At 37.5% G+C, this 26,490-nt stretch overlaps 3 protein-coding genes, 2 long non-coding RNA genes and 1 other non-coding gene across 8 annotated transcripts; 4 read left to right on the top strand and 2 right to left on the bottom strand.

The window, feature by feature from the left end:
• Positions 1-1,799: 1,799 nt before the first annotated feature.
• Positions 1,800-2,928, top strand: LOC124343479. The gene is made up of 3 exons (XR_006919266.1): positions 1,800-2,182; positions 2,341-2,423; positions 2,490-2,928. It is a non-coding gene; the product is annotated as an uncharacterized LOC124343479 (long non-coding RNA).
• Positions 2,929-3,623: 695 nt separating this feature from the next.
• Positions 3,624-3,724, top strand: LOC124346353. Its single transcript, XR_006919905.1, has one exon. It is a non-coding gene; the product is annotated as a U6 spliceosomal RNA (small nuclear RNA).
• Positions 3,725-8,294: 4,570 nt separating this feature from the next.
• Positions 8,295-9,778, bottom strand: LOC124343480. The gene is made up of 5 exons (XR_006919267.1): positions 9,433-9,778; positions 9,065-9,245; positions 8,881-8,996; positions 8,665-8,803; positions 8,295-8,601 (listed from the first exon to the last, which is right to left on the bottom strand). It is a non-coding gene; the product is annotated as an uncharacterized LOC124343480 (long non-coding RNA).
• Positions 9,779-13,509: 3,731 nt separating this feature from the next.
• Positions 13,510-14,484, top strand: LOC124343472 (frataxin, mitochondrial-like). The gene is made up of 3 exons (XM_046796797.1): positions 13,510-13,862; positions 13,918-14,032; positions 14,122-14,484. The coding sequence occupies exons 1-3, from the start codon at positions 13,678-13,680 to the stop codon at positions 14,359-14,361; spliced, it is 540 nt and encodes a 179-aa protein (XP_046652753.1). The 5' UTR covers positions 13,510-13,677; the 3' UTR covers positions 14,362-14,484.
• Positions 14,347-16,273, bottom strand: LOC124343465 (protein aurora borealis-like). 2 transcript variants are annotated; one of them, XM_046796789.1, is made up of 6 exons: positions 16,143-16,273; positions 15,824-16,015; positions 15,305-15,748; positions 15,148-15,233; positions 14,941-15,072; positions 14,347-14,878 (listed from the first exon to the last, which is right to left on the bottom strand). In XM_046796789.1, the coding sequence occupies exons 2-6, from the start codon at positions 15,969-15,971 to the stop codon at positions 14,504-14,506; spliced, it is 1,185 nt and encodes a 394-aa protein (XP_046652745.1). In that variant the 5' UTR covers positions 15,972-16,015; positions 16,143-16,273; the 3' UTR covers positions 14,347-14,503. The 2 variants fall into 2 exon arrangements, with proteins under 2 accessions (XP_046652745.1, XP_046652744.1); XM_046796788.1 differs by lacking the exon at positions 16,143-16,273 and having other exon boundaries at positions 15,824-16,136.
• A 354-nt stretch (positions 16,274-16,627) lies between these two features.
• LOC124343473 (cAMP-regulated phosphoprotein 19-A-like) lies at positions 16,628-17,927 on the top strand. 2 transcript variants are annotated; one of them, XM_046796798.1, is made up of 4 exons: positions 16,628-16,753; positions 16,841-16,964; positions 17,154-17,264; positions 17,411-17,927. In XM_046796798.1, the coding sequence occupies exons 2-4, from the start codon at positions 16,845-16,847 to the stop codon at positions 17,606-17,608; spliced, it is 429 nt and encodes a 142-aa protein (XP_046652754.1). In that variant the 5' UTR covers positions 16,628-16,753; positions 16,841-16,844; the 3' UTR covers positions 17,609-17,927. The 2 variants fall into 2 exon arrangements, with proteins under 2 accessions (XP_046652754.1, XP_046652755.1); XM_046796799.1 differs by lacking the exon at positions 16,628-16,753 and having other exon boundaries at positions 16,956-17,093.
• Positions 17,928-26,490: the final 8,563 nt, after the last annotated feature.

The raw sequence follows: 26,490 nt of genomic DNA on the forward strand, positions 1-26,490 counted from the left end.
GTCGCGAAACTACCTCATGAGTTTGAAGCGATTCAGGTGGGTGTGATGGAAGGCCAGAGGTGCACTCCTCGTATGCACCGGCAAGACTTACGATTTCGGAATCCATGTTGAGCCAAAAGAAGGCAGTCGTGCCCGTTGCCGTAGTTTGGTGGTGCATTTTCAGTAGACCGCGCAGTAAATCGCTTTGCAGCGCCTTCGGAATGACGACTCGAGCTCCCATGAAAATCATCACGTCTTCTCTGTCGATAGCTAGATGATGCCGAACGCGCCAAAAGGGTCGAAGCGAAAGGTTGCCTTTTTTCGTTCAGAAAACCGTTGAGGATCGAATCTCGGAGCTCCTTCATGACAGGATCAGTGACGGCGGCAGCTTTCACCTTTTCTACAACGGGATAGATGACCATTGGATCCAACCCGTCGATAGCACATAGCAGAGTGATCCTTGGAGGGACGAAGGAAGTTCCTTCGGCCAGGTCGTCCCGAGGAGTTGCTACTGCGATGGGTGCTCTGCTCAATGCGTCCGAGTCTTGATTCTCTTTCCCAGGGATATCTCACCGTCAACACGTAGCGCTGCATTTTGAGCCGCAATCGGGGGAGACGGGGTTTGTCCAGCTTGTCAAGTGCGTAGCTATTGAGGATCGGGATGAGAGGCTTTTGATCCGTTACCAATGACCTACAGGAATTGCCAACACTTGTGCATTCCCCACGCGGCTGCCAGGCACTGGAACTCAATTATCGCGTACCGGGAATCGGCGGGTGACCGGAAGCGTTATTCAGCTTGAACAACTGCCCGTTATGCTTTGGCACCTTTCTGTTTAAGGAGAAATCCTAGACCGTTAAGACGGGAAGCGTCGACGTTGAGAGAAGTTGGTAGCCTCCCGCGCCGACAATGAATCCACCGAACGGAACAGATGACTCGGCAAAGATCACTTCATTCATTCACAAGGGTTCTCTGAGTTGATTTTATTGTAAATCATTATTTATATTTGTATAGAGTGAAGAATTTTGTTTTTTTTGGCACAAAGAAAAAAATTTAGCTTTATTTTTAGTATTTTTTGTAAATTTTTGAAAACGCCGTATTTAACACGGCGCATATGGGGGAAAACGGGTGTACCTAATAAACTGAACGATACCGTAGCGCCGTGGGGGTTAATCCTACGACAACTTCATGTGTAGAAAAAATGTAGATCATCATTAGATCTACTCAGGGCCAAAATGAAAAAAATCTAGCCCAAGAGGTTCAAGAGTTATTGCATTTTTTCTAGGACACGTAGTGCCATAAGAATGCACTGAAAATAGGAGGGTGTACCTAATAGTTTGGTGGGTACTATAACTTTAACAGAAAAAGCGTAACTGTCAAATTATTCAGTTTACCGAAGACGGCGAAACAACGAGAAATGTTGTAGACAGAAAGAACAACTTTGGTTATTATATATTTGATTAGAAATATTGTTTGACAGAAAGATAACTTTGCCTTCATCAATACCACTTTGGGTTTCAAGAGTAATTGTCACGAACTCTATAGAAGTATTTAAAAACCTACTGCGTTTCAGAAGAAATGTCCTTGTATGCGGTAATGTAGAATCCCGAAAGAATTTTTTTATTTCTTCCTATTTGGGTGAAAAAAATTTATTTCGCTTTGCTGGCAAAGAAGTTGGTCATGCTAGTCACGTTATCCTCTTTTGTAGGGTAGCAGATATAGCTTTGATTAACAAGTGTATTGGATTTTGGCCCGCAAATCAAATCAATCCAAATCAAATCCAAATCCGGCCCGGATTTTGATTTTGATTTTAAAATATTTTTTATGCATGGATTTGGATTTGGATTTGATTTGAAATATTGTCTAAAATCCAAATCAAATCCAAATCCTTTTATGAAAATTTCCCTCGCAGATGTCGCTAGTAAGCTGAGACCTGAGACGCACTCTTTTAGCCTTTTTGAGCTTTTTCTTATTTTCTGAGGTTTTAGGCCTACCTAGTAGTAATCCACGTACAACCGAGTCCATAAATATCTACCCCCCACAAAGGCGCGAAAACTAATAGTAAAATAGCATAACAATAGAATATGTAGTTTCGCGCCTTCTTGGTGGGGTAGATATTTATGGACTCGGGTGTACCATCTGGCATCTGCTAACTAAAAAGTAAAATCGGTTAGTCTATGTGTCTAATTTCACGTGTTGATTCAGGTATCACCTTATTCCCCTACGTTCATTCCTTATTTTAATTATATATCTCATGATCATCTATCATCTCATTTATCAATAAATTTAGATCTTTTGAATACTCTCTTTACAAGAACAGTCATTGAATCATTGGGCATTGGCATATTACTTTATTTTTCCAGTTTGTTGACTTCTGGGGATCATGCTCATGATTCTTTAAAGGTTTAAGACGCCATTTTGCTTCTGAATAGTGAATATCCTATCTGTAACTAGTTACTTTCAATTGGTTTATATTGATGTATGTGTAATTGTTTGATTCATTTTCATTTAGGCCTACTTTCACAGTTGTAGAACTAAGTTTATTGATGAAGTGAAGTCTCAAGTGTTATTTAAGAAGAGTTCACGAGGAAGAGTACGAAAAAACGAAAGCAGGAGGGAAAAGTCACTCATCAGACCAATCTTCCATGAAGAATTTTCTTGCGACGAACATCCCAAAAGATAGGCAAAAGAAAATCGATAATCTAATAGCCGAAATGATAGTTTTGGACAATTTACCTTTAACCATTTTACAAAGAGAGGGGTTTCGGAAGCTAATCTCGTTTCTAGCGCCAACATATAAAATTCCAAGCAACTGACATTTTGTCGTCAATGAGAAATAAGATCAAACCAAAATTATTTGATATGCTTGTATTCATTAAAAGAAATTCTCATCTCCTTGAAACCGTCTGTGCTAAGGAGAAAAAAGACAAATAAATTGGATTTGATTTGGATTTGATTTGGATTTTAAAAAATATTTAATGGATTTGGATTTTAACGATTTTTTCAATGATTTGATTTGAAAATTCAGATTTTGAACGTGATTTGATTTGGAACTGATTTGACGGGATTCTTTTTTCACGGATTTGATTTTAAGTTTAAATAAGTACCAAATCCAATACACTGTGATTAACGCCTCTGAGAAATCCATGGTTTTCTCGGAGGAGGCGTTCCATTTCTCGTTAACTACGTCTTTGCAAAACACAATAAGCTGAGAAAATAAGAGTCATTTTCGGTAAACGAATGAAGGAGGAGAGGTTATGGTTAAGCGTCAAGGCGCTTCTTCTTCTTCTTCTTCCACATTTACATTGGAATATTTCAAAAAGACAATCAAATTCAAAGTTCATTATGAGAAATGTATGTACGACTGTTTATGCAAGTAGTCCGTGAATTATCGGATGAATTCCCATTCTAAAGATCAAACTATATAACCAAAATTAAAATTGATTGCGGTCAAACAATGTAGAACTGTCTAACGGATACACAGGTAACTGTGAAATATTCATAGAATGACCACTCACTTGATAATCAACTACACAAAATAATTTAAACAAACTATTGGTTTTGCTGGAATGTAAACTAACACTGTAGCAGAATATATGTTGTTAAACAACTATGTATAAGGGGATCTCATGTGAGACCTTGTGTTGTATTTCATACGGAATACATACAATAAAATTGGAACAATCAACAGAGAACATTAGCATGGCCCCTGCGCAAAAGCTGAGACGTAATCTTCTCTGTGTGTTCTAGCAGAAGCGAGTCGTAAGATATGAACGTTCCTTTGCAATTACGACATTCGAGATTCTTGGCCGCAAAATAATATTTGGTCGCAAAATCAACGACGCTTCTTTCTCTATTATAGAGTACCTTTGATGTTAAAGAACTTGGCTGTTTGCACACTGGACACTGAAAAAGTCGAAGGTCCACATTCGCCTTGGAATCCATAGGAAAAGACGACTGAAAATGTATGATGCGACAGCAGGAGTCGATTTCGAATTGGGACCTGGAGGCTGAGGCGGATATACCACCATGTCTTTAGTTGAACAACTAAAACTCCTTTGCTCGCGAATAGGTCTTTTCCAACCCACTGTTGATCAATCAACTCTATCGTTGTTTTCCAGCCAGCTGGAAGGCGCAATGAATAGTCATTCTTCCGTGACCTTTCACAGTGTATGGGAGCAGAAGTTGGCAACTTGAAATACATCTATAAAAGAAGATTCAATGAAATAAAATAAATATTCTTCTTACTTGCTTAATAGTGATCAATTTCTTCCCTTACCTTTTGTAATTGAACAATGTCTGTTAAGTTGAGTGCACTCGATGACTGTTCGTCAAACTTCCGTGCCAGTTCCATTCCAAATGGTTCTTCAATATTTGAAAGTGAGTTGAAACTGTGTGAAGGCAAGCTGGGGCTGTGTGAAGGCGAGCTGGAACTGTGTGAAGGCGAACTGGAACTACGTGAAACCGAGCTGAATCTTGCGTGAAAGCGAGCCGCAGCTCTGCACCTGAAATGAAGAACCAAAGAAAATTTTTTTTTACGATACTCCAGCAGCTAACCAAACATTTGGTGTACCACTCACATGAGTTAAAGGTGTAGAAAATAAAGATGATTGTAAATTAGCCTCGTTATCCTTCAAGCTCCAGATTTCTGATTCTGTAACAGGGAATGAACATTTTTTTATCAATACATGAACAAAATTTATCGATACATGAAAACAAAACTTGTGCTGAATTCAACTTACATCAGCTAAAGTTGAAGAATAAGAGGGTGGTTGTGAATCAGCTTTGATATCATTCATCAAGATCTTTGGAAGAGAGCTAGAGCTCTGATTCTGATGTAATAAGAAATGAAAAGAAAATTATCGGTACATGAATAGAAAACTTGTGCTGAATTGAACTTACATCAGTGGAATAGAATGGGGATGGCTGAGTAAGAACTTTGTCGTTTGAGCTGTCTGAATGAGAGCATTTAGCAATCTGAAATGAGGGAAATAAGAATGTGGTGAGACCGATGTATACATTTTTTACCTTTACACATATACCTCTTTCAGCTGAAAACTGCAAATGCAGGTCAAACTTCTACCTAATGCATCCTTTATTCTTCCATTTTTCAGTGGACAAAGAGCAATTTGGTTTACAAGTTCTGCTCACTTTGAACGAGGTGGAGGTTTCAGGCCTTGGCCAAATCGAAATTGGTTGTTGACATATTTTTTTAGCCTTTCCCTCCATTCTTTTTCAGGTTTTGCCTTTTTCGGAATTTTTTTTCAGCACGTATTTTGCCGGCGAGTTTAGAAAACGAGGAGATTGGGATTTTTAAAGATCTTTATTTGCCACTTGAAAAAAGGTAACAGCATTTGCCAGATGCAGTAGCTTCTCACTTAAGAGTACAAAAAAGGAGTGAGTTGAAACTATAAATTTGGGCGCATAAAGACAAAAGGGGAGAACGGGCTAGGCCAGCCAACGGAAGGGGGAAGCCCTTTCTTTGTTGAATGATTGATTATTTGGCGTCGTCCCCCGCTATTTTAAATCAGTTTATCAAGCTATGCCGGAAATAAAAACTGGAAGTTACTAAAGGAAAACAGAGACCAAATGAAACATTTAATAGTAATGGCGTCGTGACAAGCCGTCAATCGATGCCTTTGACGCTTCTAGACAGTCAATTATTTTGACTTCGTTCCAATTGTTCCAAATTGTTCCATTTTGGTTTCAAATTCCAATTTGCTCCAATTGTTTCAATTGAACAGAGAAAATTGGCTGCTAAGATGGATGACACGCAAAATCGTGAAGCGTTCACATTTTTGCAGTGTTCTGTCGAATAAACTAATAGCTTTGATTCCACCCATACTTATTTTTACCCAGAAGAATTGCTTACCCTTACCTTCTTTTGAGTATTACCGCCGGTAATACTCAAAAGAAGGCTTTTCGTCGTTTTGAGGGCGGTAATTTACCGCCCTCAAAACGACGAAAAGCGGCATCTAAAAGTGTATTCGACAGAACACTGCATATTTTTGTCACATTCATCATGGCTTTTACTCAAATAGGCCTCACTATGAGAACTAGTCTGTGATAATTAAGCCTCATTAACTCAGTAACAGAGCACTAGTCTTGTAAGTTGTTTGACCAACTAGTGGTCATGAGTTCCAATCTCAAAGGAAACATAGCAGTAACGTTATTCACAGTAGGAATTAATATTAATGCCAATATAGAATTATTAGTAAAATAAGAATAAATTAGTGGTCTCGGTTGATATGTTAATTAATGACAGTTAATATTTATCATCAAGAGGGCGCTGCGTTCAGGTCGAAGTCCAGTTCTGTGGGCGTGTGTTCGGATCCCTCTTCTGACAAAAAGTTGCATTTTTTGTTAAGAAGTAAAGAACTAAAGTACAGTAACCTACAAAAAAATCCTAACAGCGATTTTTTTGTTTTAAGCCACCTATCCATACATCGGGAAACTGTATTTGGCTTTTTTACATAAATTTAGGGGGCTAGGAAAAAAGCGAAAGGTGGGAAGAAAGTAATGTCTGGAATAGCCTTAGGCTCGTTGTCAATTTTTTAACAATTCAATTTTTTCGATTCCCCCTCACCAGTGTTGCCATATCCCATAATCTATACCTTTTCTCTTTCTCCCTCTTCCGTTCAAGGGAAGAAAGAGATTTTGAGATATGGTAACACTGGTGAGGGGGAATCGAGGGGAAATAAACGGAAAACTTATAATTCGTGTTTTCAATTTCGATTTCATTACTATAAATGAAACTTGTAAAATGTGATCTTATCACCACACATAGAGCTAATGCAGCTCTTTTTTTAAGAACTTTCCCACCCTATAATATTACGTAGATGCCGAATGACAGGCCTCCAAAGTAAGCCCATTCCCTACTAGGCCTCTCGGCCGTACGGATACTTACGCAACGCGATAAAAACCACATATCGCGTTGCTGAAAAATTCTCCAAAAAAAATCACATAAAACCCCACCCTAATATTAATCTTAGAAAAAAATGTTATTGAATTCTACTGAAAATTCAATTAATGGGAGCATTTTGAAAAACGCGTTTTCCCTACTGATCCTCTCAGCCGTACGGATACTTTCGGTACCCACTGTATATAAGCCACTTTAAGCAGCAACTGAACTCTCAGAATACCTCGTTCTATCCTTTGACCTAGTTGAAGAATAAAGAATTGTAAGCATAAAAAAATTTCAACACGAAAAACGTTATGTAAATTACCAAATGATCAGAGCCCAGATAGCACAGTGCAGTCCCGGAGACATCCCAAACACGTCACTTTGAGACGTCTGAGATGTACTTGGAACATAGCAGATTCCCAAGTTTACATTCCTTGGACGTCTCTTACGTATAGTCAATGTCTGCTTCGCCGAGATCCGATATCGGTCCCTATCCTGTCCCATTGGATGGACCTTAGACGTACTTGGGACGGAAAAAGTAAATCAAGAAATTATTAATAATAAATCTTTTTTCTGGACTCTGAATTTCGTTCCTTTTTTCTCCTGTGCCCACCGCACCATTCGCACGGCTTTGGTCCCGCCTTGGGACAAAAATTCCTATCTGGGAGTCGTCTTATTAATTTGATAGAGTGCAACGCCAGTTTTTTAACTATTTTAGGAGCATCCCATGAAGCAATTTCTAATTTCGTTGAACCGTTGCACAATTTTCACATATCGCGAAACGTAAGGCGTCTTTTCTGGGGAGGTGATTGAAATTGAAAGTCACGTGAAGATTATTTCCACCACCCGCTTTTCCGCGGGGAATGCGACGGATCACCAGTCGTGATAAAACAACGCTTCACAGTCCTCTTGGCCAACGTGGCCACTTACATTTTTCGATTTAGAAAATCGGCCCTGAACGAGCTTTAGCGTTTTGGTGAATGTCAATGGTTTTATCAAAATCAGAAAGATTTTGATAAAGGTCAATTAAAGTGTTTGCATCTTTTTTTAAATGGAAGATTGTAAGACTCCAAGGGAAATATTGACACCCTTACGAAAAAACAGCTAGTTTCCAGCTTGTCTTAGCTTGACAATTTGGACCGCCAAGCTTGCAATTAATAGCTGATAAAGTTTACGTTAAAAATGGACGATATTATCCTTCCATTTATAAACTGATTTTTAGTTGTTTAGGGTAAGCTTAAAATAAGCTTAATTATTTGAGCTTTTTTCAAGCTTAGTTAATTCAACCAATAACTAGCTGATAAAATCTAGCTTTTTACAAGCCGATTTTAGTTAACTTGTTTTTGTCAGTTAACTTGAGGCGGAGGGTTGGGCAAATAAAACAAACTAAACATGTTAAAATTTTGAGTTGAATTCGACTTTGTATTTCAAAACACGACACATAATGTTGGGCATAATCACGCACTCTAACGAACAGACAAAAATTTCACTCCACACAACTAAGAGTAGACAATAGAACAATAATACAAATAACAAACTTTTGACTTTCGAAGGAACTCCTGCAGTAAGTGGTGACGATGCCTCGTTGGCTAGCATCTTGTTTTTCTGCTTTTTCTCTCTTGTTTGGACCGCAATGAGTTTGGCACTTACAGCTTCTTTAACTTGCTGCTCTGTCAGAATCGATCCTTTGTATGCTTGATCCCAATATGTTGCCTAAAACCTAAGAAGAAAGTGGTTAACTATCTGATGCATAAAAAAGGAGTTTTTGATGTCGATAACTTACCTATAATTTCATTCAAGGCCTCCTTGGGAATTTCTGGCTTTGACTTAGAGCCTGGCATACTCGGGCAGGCATTGCCGGAGAGAGACATGTTGGCCAATTCTTCTGGCTGATACAAAGCGTCAAGCAATTTTGGAAATATCTACACATAAGGGGACAAAAACAAAAGAAAGTTTGGAATAAATCAAGGTAAAACGTAAACATAGATATTTATAATACCACAGTGAAAGAGAATGAAGCCAGTCTTCATTATCATTTTCTTTCCATCACATTTCTCTGGAATTGAGTAATCGGTGAAATGATAAGGGGTTTTATTATCATCCTAACTGGTCCATCTGTAAAAAATTTTATCGTTAGAATAAACAGATACAAGTTTAACACAAAACAAGAACTATAGAATTACCTGAATACGATGACCTTTTCACTATGAATCCAAGAATCCAACAAAGAGATGTAGTCGATCAAATCCATGTTATCTAGACTAGATGTGGGCTTGAAGAAGCTTGGCACATCGTAGTGATGATAAGGTTCTCATCAGTCCACTTAATAAGAATGACTGGGGAATTTACTTTTGCTTTGCCATTCTATCATACAAAAATGTAAATTCGTTATATGACTAAAGATAAAGTTTCAGAGCGTAAAATAACCAAAGCTTATTCAAGGCTTGCATCAATTAAGCTAAAAAATGGTTTCAGAAAACCATTCTCTCTCCCCAAAAAGGCTATAGGCTATGTAATATATAATATAACAATTTAAAAAGTCAAAACTTACTTTTTATCTGCAATTGCAAGATAGAAAACGAATAAAAATTTGAGAGCACTCAGCAGAAGCACATTATGAGAACGCATGTCATTCAGAGTTACGATCTGAACATTTCAGTGCAGACGAGATTTTTTACGCGGGAAAAGCCACTGCAGCTCTTTTTTTTACAATGTTGCCGTGCTTGTAATACTTTTCGAGGCTAATATTGTCAAGTCTTTGTTTTGTTTACTTTTCAAAATACTTCTTTCTAATTTCTAATCAGCCAATATATGTCTCGTGTGTTAGACTAACAGTGTTCTGTATTTTACCAATAAAAAACAAATAAAATACAAATAGCCTACAGCTGTATTTTTATTTTAATATGTACACTAAAGAAAGTCAAAAATACAAATAAAAATAAAGCTGTATTTGTATTTTATTTTTATTTTATTGGTAAAATACAGAACATGCTGGTTTACATTATAAATAAAGCTGTAATTAACAATTAGCTGTTCAAATGCTGAAAAAGATCAGTTAGCAATGCTGTTTGTTAAAAATAACTTAAATTTAGCTGTAAAACAATTGGTCGATCCAAGCTTGCGGTACACAGCATAAATACAAGCTTAGATATAGCTTTAAAACGACAGGTCAAATCGAGCTAGGGGTTCTAAGCATAGCTTTAGCTTGAAGCAAGCTATGCGGAGACAGGCTAAAACAGTTTACCTGATGTTCAGGTATTTAGAAGGTGCTACTTTATATTTTATAAGGACGGGACTCTTCGGCATTTCCTATGTCGGCCGTGTAAAAAAATTTTCGGGCGAATCGGAATCAGAATTAAAAAATAATTATTTAATTACCGAATGTTCCTATCCCTAAAATTTATCTTTATGGAGATATTTCAATTTTCTTTACTGAAAATTTGAAATAGTGGGAAACACCGGTGCCATCTAGGAACCATACCTCATAAGCTCTTGTAAGTTTACAAGCAGATACGCATTGCGTGCAAGAGAGACCACTCTCTTATCTCTATTCCTCTAACATAGCTGCCTAACTCTCTTTTACCTTCTAGGTTATATTGGCAAGAGCTTAGAGTGCTTTGTTGCTAGAGGGCACCGGTGTTTCCCACTTTTACCCTTACTGCTGAAAGTAAAATTAAAATATCTTATTGATTAGTTAATTTTACTTAGATTTATGTACATAGTTATAATCAGCGAAAAAAACTGAATATTTTTGATATTTTTATTAATTTTTTCATGAAAATAGCCAACCCGACTAGCTTTAACACGGCGAGATAGGCGAAGAGTCCCGTCCTTATATAAAGTAGTCCATGGTTCTACTTGGGTGAGCTGCGCAAGCATGAAATAATTCACATAATTGCCAGCTAGCGGCAAGCTAGAAATCACTAGCTTGAACCAAATCAGCTTGCCGTTAGCTTCAAGGTCGATCGACTAGCTGTTTTTTTTGTAAGGGCAATTTGTCGACGAGATTCTAACCCGGCATCGACTTCAAATTCATACTGACGTCACAACCAGTATCGTAATCGGATTGCTGATTATAAAAATTAAAATTAAATAAAAATGCCTATTAATGAAACCTCTTACACTAGAAAACATATCTGTTTACAAAAGAACCACTCGCAATATTCAGCTCTGGATCTCAGCCTTCTGTTTTAGCTACGGTTGAGAAAGTCTCCTCTCTCCGATACCTTTGATCTATTTCTTTGTCGACGTCTAGTGACAGTGTTGAAACGTTTTCACCATACAAATATTCAACTCCCAACAGTTCTCCGCAAGAAGTTGAAGTCGGGTGATAACAAGGATCAATGGGTACTCCCATCACAGACGAAGAAAGCAGATGTAGTTTGTTCTTTAGAGCGATGTCGAAAGGGCGTAACGGTGACACTGGCGCGTCAATTAAAGCCGATATTCTGGCCGTGTTCCACCTTGCGATTCCGTCTAGAAGAAACGCTTGAAAATGCACGTCATTGGCCGACGTTCCTACGATATCACACAAAAACGATTAATTTGACGATTGCAGTCATAAATCCAACGTCCACGCTTACCTGGAATCAAAAACTTTCTAAAAGAGTGGTGCTCTTGCAAACGATAAACCGAAAACGAAATTCCCCCTTTTTCGATTGATCCCGTCTATGTATAGGGGAGAGCGGGGCTATTCCTGACAAAATTTTGACAACTGTGTTATATTTGACATTTCTTTCGATACCAGCAAATATAATAATTTTTTTGGTACCAAAATGTAGCCCAGGTTTTTTTCTTTTAAAAACTTATTTTACAGATGTTTTCTGGTAATAGATAGCTTAAATATAAATGTTTTTCTTTCATTGCCTTTTTGTCCGGTTTTACCCCCACCGAAGGGGCTTTTTCGGTTTAGTTTAAGAATATATTTATTTTAAATAGTTTTAGCCTATATTTATTATGTATAAATATACTAATCGAACCGGATTTTTTTTTGCGTTTTGATGGTATAACTTTAATGTTAGCTTAAAGTAAATGAAATCCAGGAAATAAAATGAAATGAAATAAAGTATAGTAGAAGTTAGTTTTCGCTTTTTCTGCAGTCTGTTTAGCACAACCCGCAATTGTTTGTATGCCTTCCGGAATAACCCCGTCAACATAAGATAACATAAGATTCACATTTTCGTTAATTGTGAATGAACAAGAAAAACAAATTTGTACAGTTTTAAAGATAATTGAATGGGCTTTTCAGTGATATATAGTTTAACTAGATTTTGAATTTTTAAAATGTTTAAAATCACAATTAAAGAGAAAAAATCAGAAAAATCGTTTAGGAAATATCAAATTTTCTTAAATACCTCTATATAAAATTAATTATAATTTTTTAACCAAAATTAGAGGCATACCAATACCTCACATGGTTATACATCAGTTGGTAAAAAATTATTCCTTAATTGATTTCTAACATTTCGATAAGGTGGCTGTCCGGAATAGCCCCCGTCCGGAAGCCCCGCTCCCCCCCCCCCAACAGAAGAACTTCTGTAGGGTCTTGAAGACACTGAATGTGTTTTATTTCTGTTTCAAAAATCTCAAACGCGTTTTCCCGAAGAATGGGCATTCCCAAAGTATCTGTCACATCCATCAACGATGAAAAAAGTTCTTCAAGAAGATTGGTCCTATTCTCCACTCCTCGTGTTCTCCGACAACAAAAACGTCTGGCAAGCTCCTGTTTAGTTATGGATTTCACAACGGTTTCCTGTGATGGGTTTCTTATTCCGGCAAGCTTCAACTCACCACACTTAGCCTCTTTTAGCAATTCTACATCACCGGAATCCCAATCAAAAATGGCCGTCAAAATTCGTGACATAAAGATGCCTCCCAGATAGGAATTGTCGTTCCAATCCGGTAGAATATGCTTGCAAGTAGGATAACTGAGACGGGCCGTCTCAAATCCATCTTAAAGCTGACCCATTGTTTTAAATTTATCAATTTTTAAGTCCAAAACCAACTATTTTTACAGTTCCTTGTTGACATCTTTGGTCCGTCCCTTTAATAGATTTTGGTTCCAACACGACACTTTGCATACGGGATATTGTTGTCCCCTTTTTATTTTGTAAATCGCGTCCCTTCGCCATAATCGCCAAGCCTAGGGAAGTACTAGGTACGAGATAGGGATGCAAAAATCGGACATTGGGGCATCCCTAGTGAGTCCCGTGGACAGGAACTTCGAAAAACGTGTCGTCCCTGGGATGTCGCAGTCATACCAAAAAGACGTCCCCGCCCCCCTTCCTCGTTCCTTTGTTCGAGAACCGTCTACTTGTCGAACAAAGGAACGGGCCTACGTTTGGTGTCAAGCGTAATCAAAAATTTAGTTCTGCTATCGGCCGCAGTGGTGCGCATCGGCGTAAACTGCGCACGACTTTTTGTTCGACTACTACTTTTTCATTGGAATAACATCTATAACTGACTGAAGGCAGTCAAACATAAAATGTCACTGCACAATTCCTAACCTGCATTTTGTAGAATTCCAAACCTGCATTTTACCAAGGGAGCCGCTCGGTTGGGGAAAGTGCAGGACTCCGGGTTCCGCTCTTTACCCACGGTTCCGCACTTTACCCACGGAAACGAGAAAAAAAATACAAAAATTTTTCGTCTGCCCAAAACAATATCAAACTTTAGGATAGTATTCAGTATATGTAATAACACTGCTACACAAACACAACTGCAAACTCCAACTCCCTAACTTTAAATAAGATAAGTCAGAAATCTGAATCAGTTGTTGCTGGAAGGAAAAAATAAGATGATTTCGTTAAAGCTTTTTCGAATAAGTTTTCGAAATTTTCCAATAAAAACTATGTTATATCACACTTTTTCGAAAAAAACAGTTTCCTACAGTTACAGGAAATCGATTATTCCACCTGTGTTGTTGTCTTCGCTAAACCAATTCGGATCGGAGTCCTCTCACCGTGCTGAGTTTCTTAATGAGTATTGCCATAACATCAAACAAATATTCATAGAAATTTTTATTTTATTTTTTTAGGATTCCTATACAAATATATGAGAAAGTTAGTCAAGAAACTCTAGAGAACTTGTGTGAGACAATAGACCATTTGCTGGAAGAAAAGTATCCTTCTGAATTTGATGTTTCACTCTCAGTAAGATATAGTATAAAAATTGCTGTAATCTAGTTGTTTATTTTTCCACCCATTTTTCTCATTTATTATTGTTTGGTGACTGGTTATAGAATGGAGTACTTACAATCCAACTTGGACAGCATGGCACTTATGTGATTAATAAGCAAACACCCAATAGACAAATTTGGTTGTCTAGTCCAACATCTGGTCCAAAACGTTATGACTACATCAACAGGCATTGGGTTTACTCGCATGACAAAACCAATCTTGATGAATTGCTGAACAAAGAGTTCAGTAATATATTGAATGAATATGTGGCAATAGTTTCACTACCATTTTGTGAATCCTGAGCAGTTTATTAAATTTCATTGTTTAAACCTAAATCATATGACTTGGCACAGAATTTATAATCAAATTAATTAAAATGAAATCACATAAGGCTAAAATTGGACATACAATTTGTTTATCAATTACTTACTATGAAAAATGAGATTAAAAGTGATTTTTTGTTGGGGTTGAACATTCTTTTGGCTGGCCAACCTTATCAGCACTGAAATGCACCGTCTCTGTTTTGATTTCACCAGCAAAATTTGCATCCTGGGATCCGATAACATTTGAAGAACTGAAGTAACCAACTTCAGAGGTTTCCATCAAAACTGTTCTATCTGGAAAACTGGAAGGTTGTGAATCAGCAACCACCCAACTCTGGCTTGTTGCTTCGTCCATAGCAACACTTTCCTCTAAATGCGAACATATGGGCGACAGAATCGGTGGCGAAACTGGACGTGAGCAAGGACTAAATGAAAATCTTGAACTATGAGGGCCAGTTGTTAAAATTGGACTGGACGATTGCTCGCGGTTTGTCAACTATAAATTTTAAAAACAATAAAAATGGTATGCAAAATTTGAAGAAAATAAATGCGACTTGCATAGGCGTCAGCATCTCCGGCTTGTGGTGTAGTATTCATTTGCGTAAATAGCTTGCGCCGAAGGCTTGATGCGTTGAGACTAGATTCATCACACTCACTATTAGATGAGGCTGGTGAATGGCCTGTATGGTCCTATAATAACAACAAGAAATATAGAATTCCTAATTTACAAAAAGGATTATTTTAGAAATTCAAACTATATAATACATGTGGATCATTCATATATTGGCTGAGTATTTCTTCAACTTCTTGTGGTAAGACAGGAGGAAACGATAAACTGGTCTGAGTCCATGCTATATGTAACAATATTCAATGCATGTTGATAAAAATATTAAATAAACATTTAAGATCTGTAGAACTTTACCACTTTTGCTTATAGCTTGTGCTGGTGAAATTTCTCCTGATGCTTTGTTTTTAGACCTTCCAAGTACTCTAGAACGAGGATGACTCCATGGAGAAGGTGCAATTTGCCTCTGACTAAAAAACTGTAAAATTTTCTCCTGAGCTTCTGCTTCAGTTTTGGGGTCAGTAAAATGAGTGTTGAAATTTGGTGAAAAATCAGTTGGGTTCAGAAGAGCTACATGTTCAATTTGCCAATTGGAATCTTGATCTTCTGATGGGCTCAGCACTCGAGAAAAAACAGAAGGAGAGAATGTTTCAAGATGGAGATGCTCAGTCAGATTTGCATCAAATGGATTTTTTGGGTTGTTCTTAATGGGTGTCTTTATTGATGTAAAAGAAGGTGGAGGAGTCATAGAAGGTGAATTCCAATGCATTGGACTTGAACCAATATTTTCTTTGTTAGGTTCTAGGAAGGAAGTAAAAAAAAAAACATTTATCAATGTTACAGTTAAAACATATACAGTACCAAGCATAAACCTACCTGATTTCAATGGAGTATGATATTGCACTTGTTCCATAAAATGACTAAAAGATTCAGCATATTTTGTTTGAAGAATGCGGTTTGGACTTCTATATGCATCGGATTTCGAAAACTGGTCGTGTAGAGTTCTTCGAGTATTATCAGTCATTTTCTTTCAACGGTATCAGAAGTATTGAGTAATAACGTAAACGCCTAATTTGTTCAGTTTGAAAAAAAAAAACGAAAAAACGACATAAACCGAAGAAATCTACCACTGCGAAACTAAAGAAAAGCTTAAGAAAACAAAAGATCAGCAGAACACAGAACAGTTACAACTTACTGTTGCTGTTGAGTATTGAGAGCTGAGTTTAAAAATATAGCTCCGCCCACAGTCTGGTTCATAGTAGTAGAGATCGCGCACTCGACATAAAGCGCACAAAGAACGCTAGCGCTAATGCGGCTAATACCAGAGTCATAGTCCTTTGCTTTATAGCTTGTCGGGCGATTTTTTACCATTTTTTTAATGGGATGCAATCGACAGAGAATTAAAAACTGATTTTAAGTCTTCAAAGTACCCTTAATTAGTATATTAAATAACTTAAAAGATATTTAAGTTTTAATTCTGGGGGGAAGGGAGAGGCAGAGCTATAGAATACTAGTACCGCCACTTATATGGCGAGCCCTTCCATTGCTTTTTTTCTCTGGGAGTGAAGCCTGCTTGCCTCATTGCCTGACCTGCTCCTTAGCTACAAGCGCCACGGCGGATGTGTGGGTAAGTATCTTAGCTCCTATTTTCACTATTCTTAAATTTGGCTTCATCCCCAGAGAAAATTTCTGAGAGGAAGAGTTAACATGGCAGTGGCGCTACCAGTATTCTATAGCTCTCGGAGAGGTGTTCGTTGGTTGTCTCCACTGGCGCTGAACACTTGTAAACTACATTAATTAAAAAAGGTAAAATGTTCGAAAGAATAGTTGTAATTAATTGTAAATGATTTATTATTTTTTAAAATTTAATGTGGCAAATGAATGCCTAATCAGAGCAATGTTGCATTGTTGCTATGCAGACGACAATAGCAGACAAGGGGTTATTTCGGCGAACGGGGCACCGTACATTCCCAAGGAAAATCAAATTACACAATTCAAAGAAGAAACCAAAACCATGGTAATTGTAATACGTAGATTTTGAGATTACAAAATGTATGTAATAGTTACTCATACATGTTGTTTTGTTCGTGTAAATATATCTGTACTAGTATGTTTACTTTACATGCTCTATTTTTTTCATTATATGGTAATATTGTAATTTTTTAAAAATCTGTATGTGTAATTTATCTATTGAAACTTACCATAGGCTACTCTAATAGATATTGAGAAATTAGAAGAAGAGAAGTTGAAAGCTCGTTACAATGCGTACCCTGTAACTGGACACTCAGCATTCTTTCAAAAGAGACTTGCCAAAGGCGTAAGCACTCTTTTTCTTTATCTACACTAACCAATGCTTTTGGCTGTGTTTGTGTTACATTCCATAACTTTGGAAAGTTTTAATGTGATTCAATTGCCAACTGATATGTTTTACCTACTTACTTTATTTTTCTTAATATTTTACAGCAAAAATACTTTGACTCTGGAGATTATCAGATGGCAAAACAAAAAGGATCAGCTAAAATATTGTCTGCAGCAGCAACAGCAATAATCCCACCTGCCAATCTTGGACACCCAACTGGGGATGCCATTCCAACTCCAGAATCTGTTCCTACCAGGAAAACATCCATCATTCAGAGAAAACTGGCAAGTCCTGCCATGTAAAAGAGAAACATCAGCTGAAAGGCTTAACCGTTCGCTGGCATGAATTTGGTATCGGGCAGTTTAAATTCAATGTGGTGTAATATCTTCATGATCGTTTTACGTTTCGGTGTCTGCATATTTTTTTTTTTTTTATCTTTCTTTAAACAATTTTTTTTTCTCAATCTTTGGCCGCGCTCTCTACTATTTTCCAGCACTGCCTTTTTTTCTTCGCTTGAAATGTTGAGAAAAAAAAACAGATTTCCGTAAATCAGGAGACGCTAAATAGTTACACTCCTTTCCCTCGTTAAAAAAATGGAATACATAAGTGGCACCACTTCAATAGAGCACCAATTATTTGTATATTACAATCAGGCATTTAGATGTGACGAATGTGAAAATTGACAACATATTCGGAATTCGTTCTCTGAACTCTAATGACAAACGGATCTGTTGGATGAGACGTAAAAGAGACAAGACGACAAGCAGAGGATTAGAGGAAGGCGGAGCTGGCCGACCAATAAACACTTGAGGCCACTTAATCGGTGTGACTTAATGGGCAAAAATGGTGGTGGCACACAGTAAAGTATGATGCTCCATGGTTTTCCATATCGTAGATCATGGTGATCGTGGCGAAAACAATTTTTACCATTCCTCTGCACTTTCTCAAAATTAAGTATTGAAACTGCTTCATCAAATTTTCCGTCAACTATAAGTATGTAAAGTTAAATATTTTGAATAATTAAAATTAAACATTGACCGAATTTCCCTGTAGGATGTAACTCGTAAATAAAAAAAAACGACTGTCTTTAAATAATGTGGTTGATTGAGAATCTGCTAATAATTCTTCCTTTTTAGTATTTTATTTTAGATGGTGGTTGCCAGTAGACCACAGATAACACAAGGCCGCTGGGCACTCGCGATTACGAGGAACTAGGTAACTTTCTACATCAATTATTAGATCCTTAAAATTCCTAGTTATTCCTTAAGCATGTCGAAGTAAAGCAAGTCGCCGACTAATATCAGATTATCAAGTATCTCAATCCTATCCCATGAACTTAAAATGGTTGAAATTTACAGAGAGACGCGTAGAGACGCTAACAACCGCTAGCAACCGCTAACAACGACTTGTTGACTTAATTGGAGACATCATCAAGACTGGTAAGTGTAAATATAATACTATATGCACTCGAGAACGAGCGCTGACGAGTATTGCTACGCTAATCACTGACACTTAGGCTTAACGAATATATCCATCGTCTGTTTAATTCTCGCTTGTTTAATTGTTTTGAAGGTTGTACTTTGTACCTTGCAAGTCTCTTCAGAATTAAATGTTGTATAATTTTCTTATTACATCAGAAATTTCAATATGTTCTAACTGATGCGGGGTTCCTAAATTATTTTAAAATTTCCATTTTTTCAGTCTTTTTCAATATCGGAGATCGTGGTGGTTTGCAGGCTGTGTAGATGATGGCTGATGGGATGATTGAAATGATGAGCGGCGAACTCCCGAACACCACATCCTTCAGCACCCACTTAACCGGGCGCGAAGCTATAGGTTATTTACTTATTATTTCGCCCTCTTTTTGATTGTTTCGAAGATATGCTAGGTTTGCTTGGCATAGGCAGAGTTTGAGTCGGAAGAGCGCTTAAAAAAAGAGCCGTGCCAGTAGCAACGCCGACTACATGGTTTCTCCGATACTCACTTTCACCTGGCGAATCAATTTACAAATATCGGATTAATTTGATCTTTGCTCCTCAAGGACTGTAGCTGAATTTTTAATAGCTTATCAGATTTAATTTATTATGAAAAAGACATTATTATTTTTCGTTACCTTAAGATGGAATATGGAATTTATACCTTTCGTTCTCAATTTATTTATTAACTGCCGATGCAATTCGTATTCGAGGAATGGCAACCCTTTAGGCAATATCGAGACAAAAGAGTAGTTAGGACATGATTAAACCAACGAAAGTCAATAGAATAATTTACCGTCCAAAACTTGCTTCGCTTGCTGATCGCTATCGATTATGACTCTTGCCTTTACTGTAAAGAATTCATTACATTAAGAGATTATACGAATATATCATCAGCATCGCCAAAGAGAACTCCCTATGGTGCAAAGCCTAACAGCGCAATCGGGAAGTCTGGGGCTAAAGCTAATGATCAACCCCATGGCACGTAGTTCAAAGACCATGACATCGAAAGTTCAAAACAGAGCGAGCCCATTCATATGGGCTAACACACGAGAAACAAAGGATGGCAGCCAACAAGTTAACTATCAACAATACCAATAATAAATGATGATCGCGTTGAAAGTGTCGGCATTGTCTTTTTTCTTGGAAAGGACAACCAGATGTCCTCATTTCGATTGCAAGACAAAATCGAAGTAAGAAATCGAACAATCGTTAAAACTGCTATTGAGATTATGAGTTCTCTAAAATCTATGTAAAACAGATATATGTAAAAGCATGATATAAAACTGTCTATTGCCACGACATCTGTCGTGGCAATAAAGAGAAAATTGTCTATTGCCACGATACGCTTATACTTCCTCTCTGATCTCTCATATCGTAGCAATAACACGAATTTTGTCTATTGCCACGAAATGCGTTTTCGTACTAAGTTCCACAGAAGATGTTTAGGAAAACTACTAAATAGGGTAAAACTACATGTGCATAATTCCCGCATCATTTTTCTTGTCAATTATACCGTGAAACTCAACCTTTGTTGTAATCTCCAAATAAAAAAGGTTAGATCTATTGCCACGACATATTTCGTGGCGCTACGGTCGAAACTGTCTATTGCCACGACATCTTTCGTGGCAATAAAGAGAAAATTGTCTATTGCCACGAAATCCTATAGTTTCTCTCCTGTCGTGGCAATAAGTTCAAATATGACTATATATGTTATACCAATGAAAAAGTAGTAGTCGAGCAAAAAATCGTGCGCAGTTTACGCCGATGCGCACCACAGCGGCCGATAGCAGAACTAAGATTGTTATTACGCTTGACCACCTATATAGGCCAGATCCTTTGTTCGACAAGCAGACGGTTCTCGTCTCGTCTCATCCTCTACATAGGGGGTCAAGCGTAATAACAATCTTAGTAATGGCAATCCGGCAATTGGCCGGTTGTAAAAGTCTTTGGAAAGCCGAGAGGACCTTATGCAAATTAGGCCACTTTGGCCTTTTTTTGCAGTTGAACGGCTAGGGCTAGGGAAACGCGATTTTTTTCAAAAAATCGACCCGCGTTAGCTTTATTTCAGGTCTGATTTTAAATTTTTTTATTGATATTATCTCAGTTTCATTTGAAGTTAAAAAACGAAAAAGTAAAATTCCCCTTTTTCCGTTCCCATCCCTTTGTTTTCTCTCGCGCCAACGAAAAAACAAACCGGAAACTAGGTAAATAGGTCTTATTTTCATTTTTCAAGTCTGAAAAGTTCAGTCAAAGTTCAGTCTGATTGACAGGCGGACACATTGTTTCTTTGTTTTTTTTTAAGTTCACTTGTTTGTTATACGATGTTTCTCGTCGACAGACATTACTATAAATATTTGGATTTCCCGTAGCAAAACTGTGTATTTTTAATTCAAAACGTCGCATGTTGTAGGCCTACAAATTTGAATTGACGCACATAATTTCCGTTGGTTAAGGTTAAGGCCTTTAAGACCATTAAAAAGGCCCTAAAATCTGTGTTGAAAGTGGATGATTTCTAGTAGAATAGTGGGAAGAATAGTTTAATCTAGGGGGAAAAATTTGTATTTAAACTGAATTTTCTTTCTTATTTGTCGGACCAACTAGGAGAATCTAGCAATGATTCTGTTATCCCGTACACTTCTGTAATATTCTCTCACATGTGTGTATTCTCGTGACTACAGTGAATAGAACTGAACTGATGTTTACTACAAGGGGCAGCGCGTTATATAGCAGCGTGTGGTATATCTTATTACTACGGGATACATGATATCTATTGGGGGCATGTGCTATAGCTACGCTACAACTTCGGCAAAGAACTTTTCAAGGAAAAAATTACTTATATTCTTATATTATAAATATTTACTTATAATTTAATTTATAATTACGTGTATTTTTATATTCAAGCGGTTTTCCCATTATCATTCTCTCATTCAGCATGATTAATTGATTACGACTTTATAACACCCATTCAAAATTCCTTAAATGTGTACCGAACGCCGAACGGATTAGGTCATTCTATTATACATTGGAACCAAAGCAGCTGGGTCGTATTCCAAACATTAAGGTCCAAGACAAAATAATAGTGGTCATGAGTCATGACTCTGTTGACACCAAAGTAGATTGAACTATATGTTCTAAAATGAAACAAAGTAAATTAATGCTAATTAATTCACCTTGAAGATTGACGAAGAGGGAAAAAAGGACGCTTGTGATTTTTAAACTTTTTTTTAGCCCAATAATAAAAAGTGTATTTTTGATTAAACCATGGTCTATGAGGAGATGGTACCGTCACCTTGTAGGATTTGGCCGTAAGGCCTCGTCACAGCTTTTTGAGGGGGTGTTTCAAAGTGAGAACCCCCGGGTGGGTGGAAGAGGGGGAGAGGGACAGTGCGGACGTCCAGAGTACAGCATACATATTGCAACTACTGCCACCACGCGTAGCGTTACTAGACTAGACTAGAGTGTTCTGCACCCCAGAAACGGTTTATAGTTAGCGATTTTAAAAACTATTATATCGGTTGATGGCCCAACTGGTAGGGCGATCGGCTTCTATGACAGAAGTCTAAAGTTCGAACCCAACATTAGATAATAACTTTTCCCCATTTGTTTACTTTTTTAATGAAAATTTAATAGAAGACCTAATTCCGTTAAAAAATGTGGGTTTTGTCACATTTTTTAAAACAAAATTCGATTTCTTCTCCTTTTGCCAGGACTTAGAAAAAAAAACTGTTCTCTGGCCTAATTCAGTAACGCTACGCTATTTATCGCATCACTATTTCTTGAAACAAAACAAAACATAGAAAAACTTGAAATTCGTACGTGAGCTGGTTACTGTGAAAATTTTGTGTACACCGGGGCTCGGCCACATTACTTTTGGACGGGAAAAAAACAAACTAGGATAATGAGTCGATGGAATCCTCGGGTTACGTGTCACGTAGATTTTGTACAAGTTCAGTTATTCGATAAACTGAGCTATTTTCTCACCTTTTTTTTGAAATGTCCATCAATTCAAATGAGGGTGACGTCAAAAAGTTTCTGTCGTTGTGTTTTCAACATAGAATATAAATTGTTTCAATGCGACGATTGGCCCGCAATTTGTATCTTACAAGCCTTTTATCTTTTCTTTTTTTTCGATAAAACAACTCTTACATGTACTTATTATGTAATTCTGTTTGATGTACGCATATACCCTACTAGCACAGAGATATCCATAGGATATCCTATGGATGTCAGAGCCGATCCAGTTGGATGTCCCAGTTGGACGTCCTATGGATGTTTAAAGGATATACTAATGTCCTCTCCTGTGGACGTCCAACTTGGGATATCCATGGACGTCCAAAAAACGGACGTCTTTGGTATCAGTTATAAATTTGGGAAAAATTAAAAGATCTAATTTCATCGGGGATCGAACCCGGGACTCTTGGATGACATGCCAGTGTTATGCATCCATGCTATACTTGTTCTTAACAATATGAAACAAAGGGGATATTTAAGGTTCCCCACTAATGTCCACAGGACGTTCTATGGATATCCTGTGAACGAAAACCGTCCGTCTGTTTAGCGTCAGCTACGGATATCCTATGGATGGAATGTTTGGATCAAGAAAACACGGTCCATACTGGGATGTCCTATGGATGTCCATCGGTACCAATCTGGGATGTGAAATTAATCGTTCGTTTCAGATCCTTATTCTGATATCCATACGATGTCCAATACTCATCACGAATGTACGGCTGACTTCACATCCGAGATTGGTACCAGCTGGACATTCATAGGACATCCCAGTATGACCATCCGCGACCAACCGTTATCTGGATCAAAATATACCATCCATAGGATATCCGTAGCTATCGCTAAACGGACAAACGGAAAATGGACCGTCGGATATCCAATGGACGTCCTATGGACAATGTGTGCTAGTAGGGTACAATGTTATTGTGTGTCTCCCTTATTTATCCAATTTTTGTTTTGTTTTTTCAATGTGTAACTTTAGGTGTGAAATGTAATCGGCGGCGGACAAGAAAGCAAAGGAATGCCGCGAAGAAGACGAAAAGGATGCCATTACAACAACCATGGACGTGTTTTTTTTTGTAAAGAAGGACAGCACTCCTATAAGGCCTGTCCAGTTCGAAAGACTTGGTTGGCTTCTAGAAAGGTTCTTGTTTTCCTCAATTTCCAAATTAATTTTTTAGTTCATTTAGAAAATTACTCTTTTGTTTTACATATTTTATTTTAATAGCTGTCTGTGATCACGACGCCGTGACCTACAGGCCTTAAGTTGACGAGATGGGAAATTTCCCAAAATTCTTAAGCAAGGCTTTTAAAGAACATTCAACTGAAAGGGGGGGGGGGTATTTTGATCATCCCCCCTAAATCCACCAAACACTTTTGGTACCCATATTTTGAAGCCTGCTGTCCGTCCACTGAAGCAGGAGTACAGAAAGCAGGCCGAGGGAGTCTACAGAAGCGAAATGGTTCCAAGCGGTAATAGAGGTGTGGCGCTGGACAAGTTTATGGCCAAAGGTTATTTGGCATCGCTCAACAAATCAGGTCTTGGCAGTTTGGGGCCAACCGATGAAAATTGGAAAGGCATTTTTAATCTTTTCGACGAAGTAGAAACAGGAAAATGCTTGGCTCCCAACAAGCCTATTCCGGAATATTTAGTCGACAAGAATGCATCGCTATTTGTAAAAGGAGATAGTTCTTGGTGAGTTTTTATGTCTTATTTTTTACATTTATATAACATGACTAATTTTCTTTTGATAATACTTTTTCCAGGTATCTTCCAAATTTGAAGGAAACTTTTACTCCCTACTTGAAAGATCCTACAATCGTGATGTCTGGTGTAAATGCCCCCCAACTACTGATTGGGCCGGCACAAAGCTACACGGGCTTGCACGTGGAAAACATTAATTTGGCTAGTGTCAATTTTTTGCATGATGGAAAACCAAAATACTGGATCATGTAAGTATTTTTTAAATTTCAAATCAATTTCTTTTCTTAAAAAATGTAATCAAATTTTTTTAATCGATTGTTTTTTCAGTATTCCTGCCCGGTATAGAAATCGTGTATTGCAGCTACTTAAGAAGCTATATCCGGAAGACTACAGGGAAAATGAGGATGGTGAAAAATGTGACCACTTCGAATGGTAAGTAACCTTATTTGTAAATTAATGCTCTTGTCTATAGCAATTTCAGTGATCTTAATACATTTTTTTCTTTTGTAGTCATAAGAGTTTCTTTGTGATGTCACAAGTCCTTAGAGCGGCTGAACCACCAATCCCGTTCGATTGCATCAAACAGGAGGAGGGCCAATATGTCGTGACATTCCCAGTGCCTTCTACATGGTAGTCAACATTGGCTCAAATTGCGCGGAAGCAATTAATGTATGTCTACCTGAGTGGGAAGATTACGCCAACTTGCCCGAATGGTATATTATTTAAATATTTCATAGTTATATTACAATTGTTGTAGTATTAGTAAATTGTAGTATATTACGCAAAATTCGACTTGGCATTTCAAGAAGCTGGTTCGCTTACGTAAAAACACACTTATTACTATTCAATTCTTTTGTGGAACAAGGTATTAATCAAAGACATTTTTTTTTAATTAGAGAAAAATTCAATCGTAAAAATGCCGCTGTCGCTGATGATGAAAAAGGAAAAGCTTCCGAAAATGATTCCGACCTTGTAAGCAGCGATTCGGACGAATACTCCGACTTTGCAAAGCTTAAAACGGTTGCCAAGAAAAAAAGGAGCGCGACTCGTCAGTTCAGATGATGACATGTCTGCGGCTAAAAAATCAAAGAAAGACTCTACTTTGTCAAATGATAGCTCTGTTGCGTTGTTGGATGCATTGGTCCGCTCATCACCGTTGGAATCGACAAGTGAAGTAGAGTCCCAGTCTTCTCAGGATGTCGTCATGTTAGGTATGGCGCATTTATACCTCTATTATATTATTAATTAGCTATATTATTAATTCTAAATATTCTTATTAACTCTAAATATAATAAATAAAAATTTTTACTCTCATTTTGTGTTATCCTAATGCTGATCAAGACGGAGTTATCTCATCTCGTGGTACTCGTGGAGGTCTTCGTGGTGGACGTGGACGTGGAGAACGTGGTCGTCCACGGGCTCGCGCTCGCGCTTGTGGACGTGGGGAAAGTTACCATCGTGCAGGAGAACAAGAGCCACCTGTAGGCATTCCAGAAGTCGTGGAAAATTCAAGTGGAAGTCCTCGTGCTAGACTACGCCCTCGAAAAGTCGTAATCTATAATTACATGCTTGCATATGATTTCGATTCCGAATGAAATGTTGTCGAACGTATGAATAGTTGAGTATGTGTTCCACATAAAACTCTTAATTGAATGTTTCTTTCTCGTATCTAACATCGACGCTTCTCAGTTTTTTTACCGAGTCGATTTTAAATACAGATACATTTTAAGTTCGTTGTCGTCGTTTACATGAAATTATTAACGACGAATTTATCAATATAGGTGTAGATATCAATTCAACTAACAAGACGCAATTGTATGAATTGTATTCTTATTACTCTCCTTATTACAACACAACCTGGAATGCACTTGCATGACATTAATCAAAACATAAGAAAAGGAGATGTCTGCAATTAAGCTATGTTGTCACTTGTAATAATAATATGACTTTTGATTTCAACAATCAAACCTTGTAAAACCGGTAAAAAAATGCT

This window comes from Daphnia pulicaria, chromosome 6, assembly GCF_021234035.1.
Source record: "Daphnia pulicaria isolate SC F1-1A chromosome 6, SC_F0-13Bv2, whole genome shotgun sequence".
In the NCBI taxonomy this organism is placed as follows: Eukaryota; Metazoa; Arthropoda; class Branchiopoda; order Diplostraca; family Daphniidae; genus Daphnia; species Daphnia pulicaria.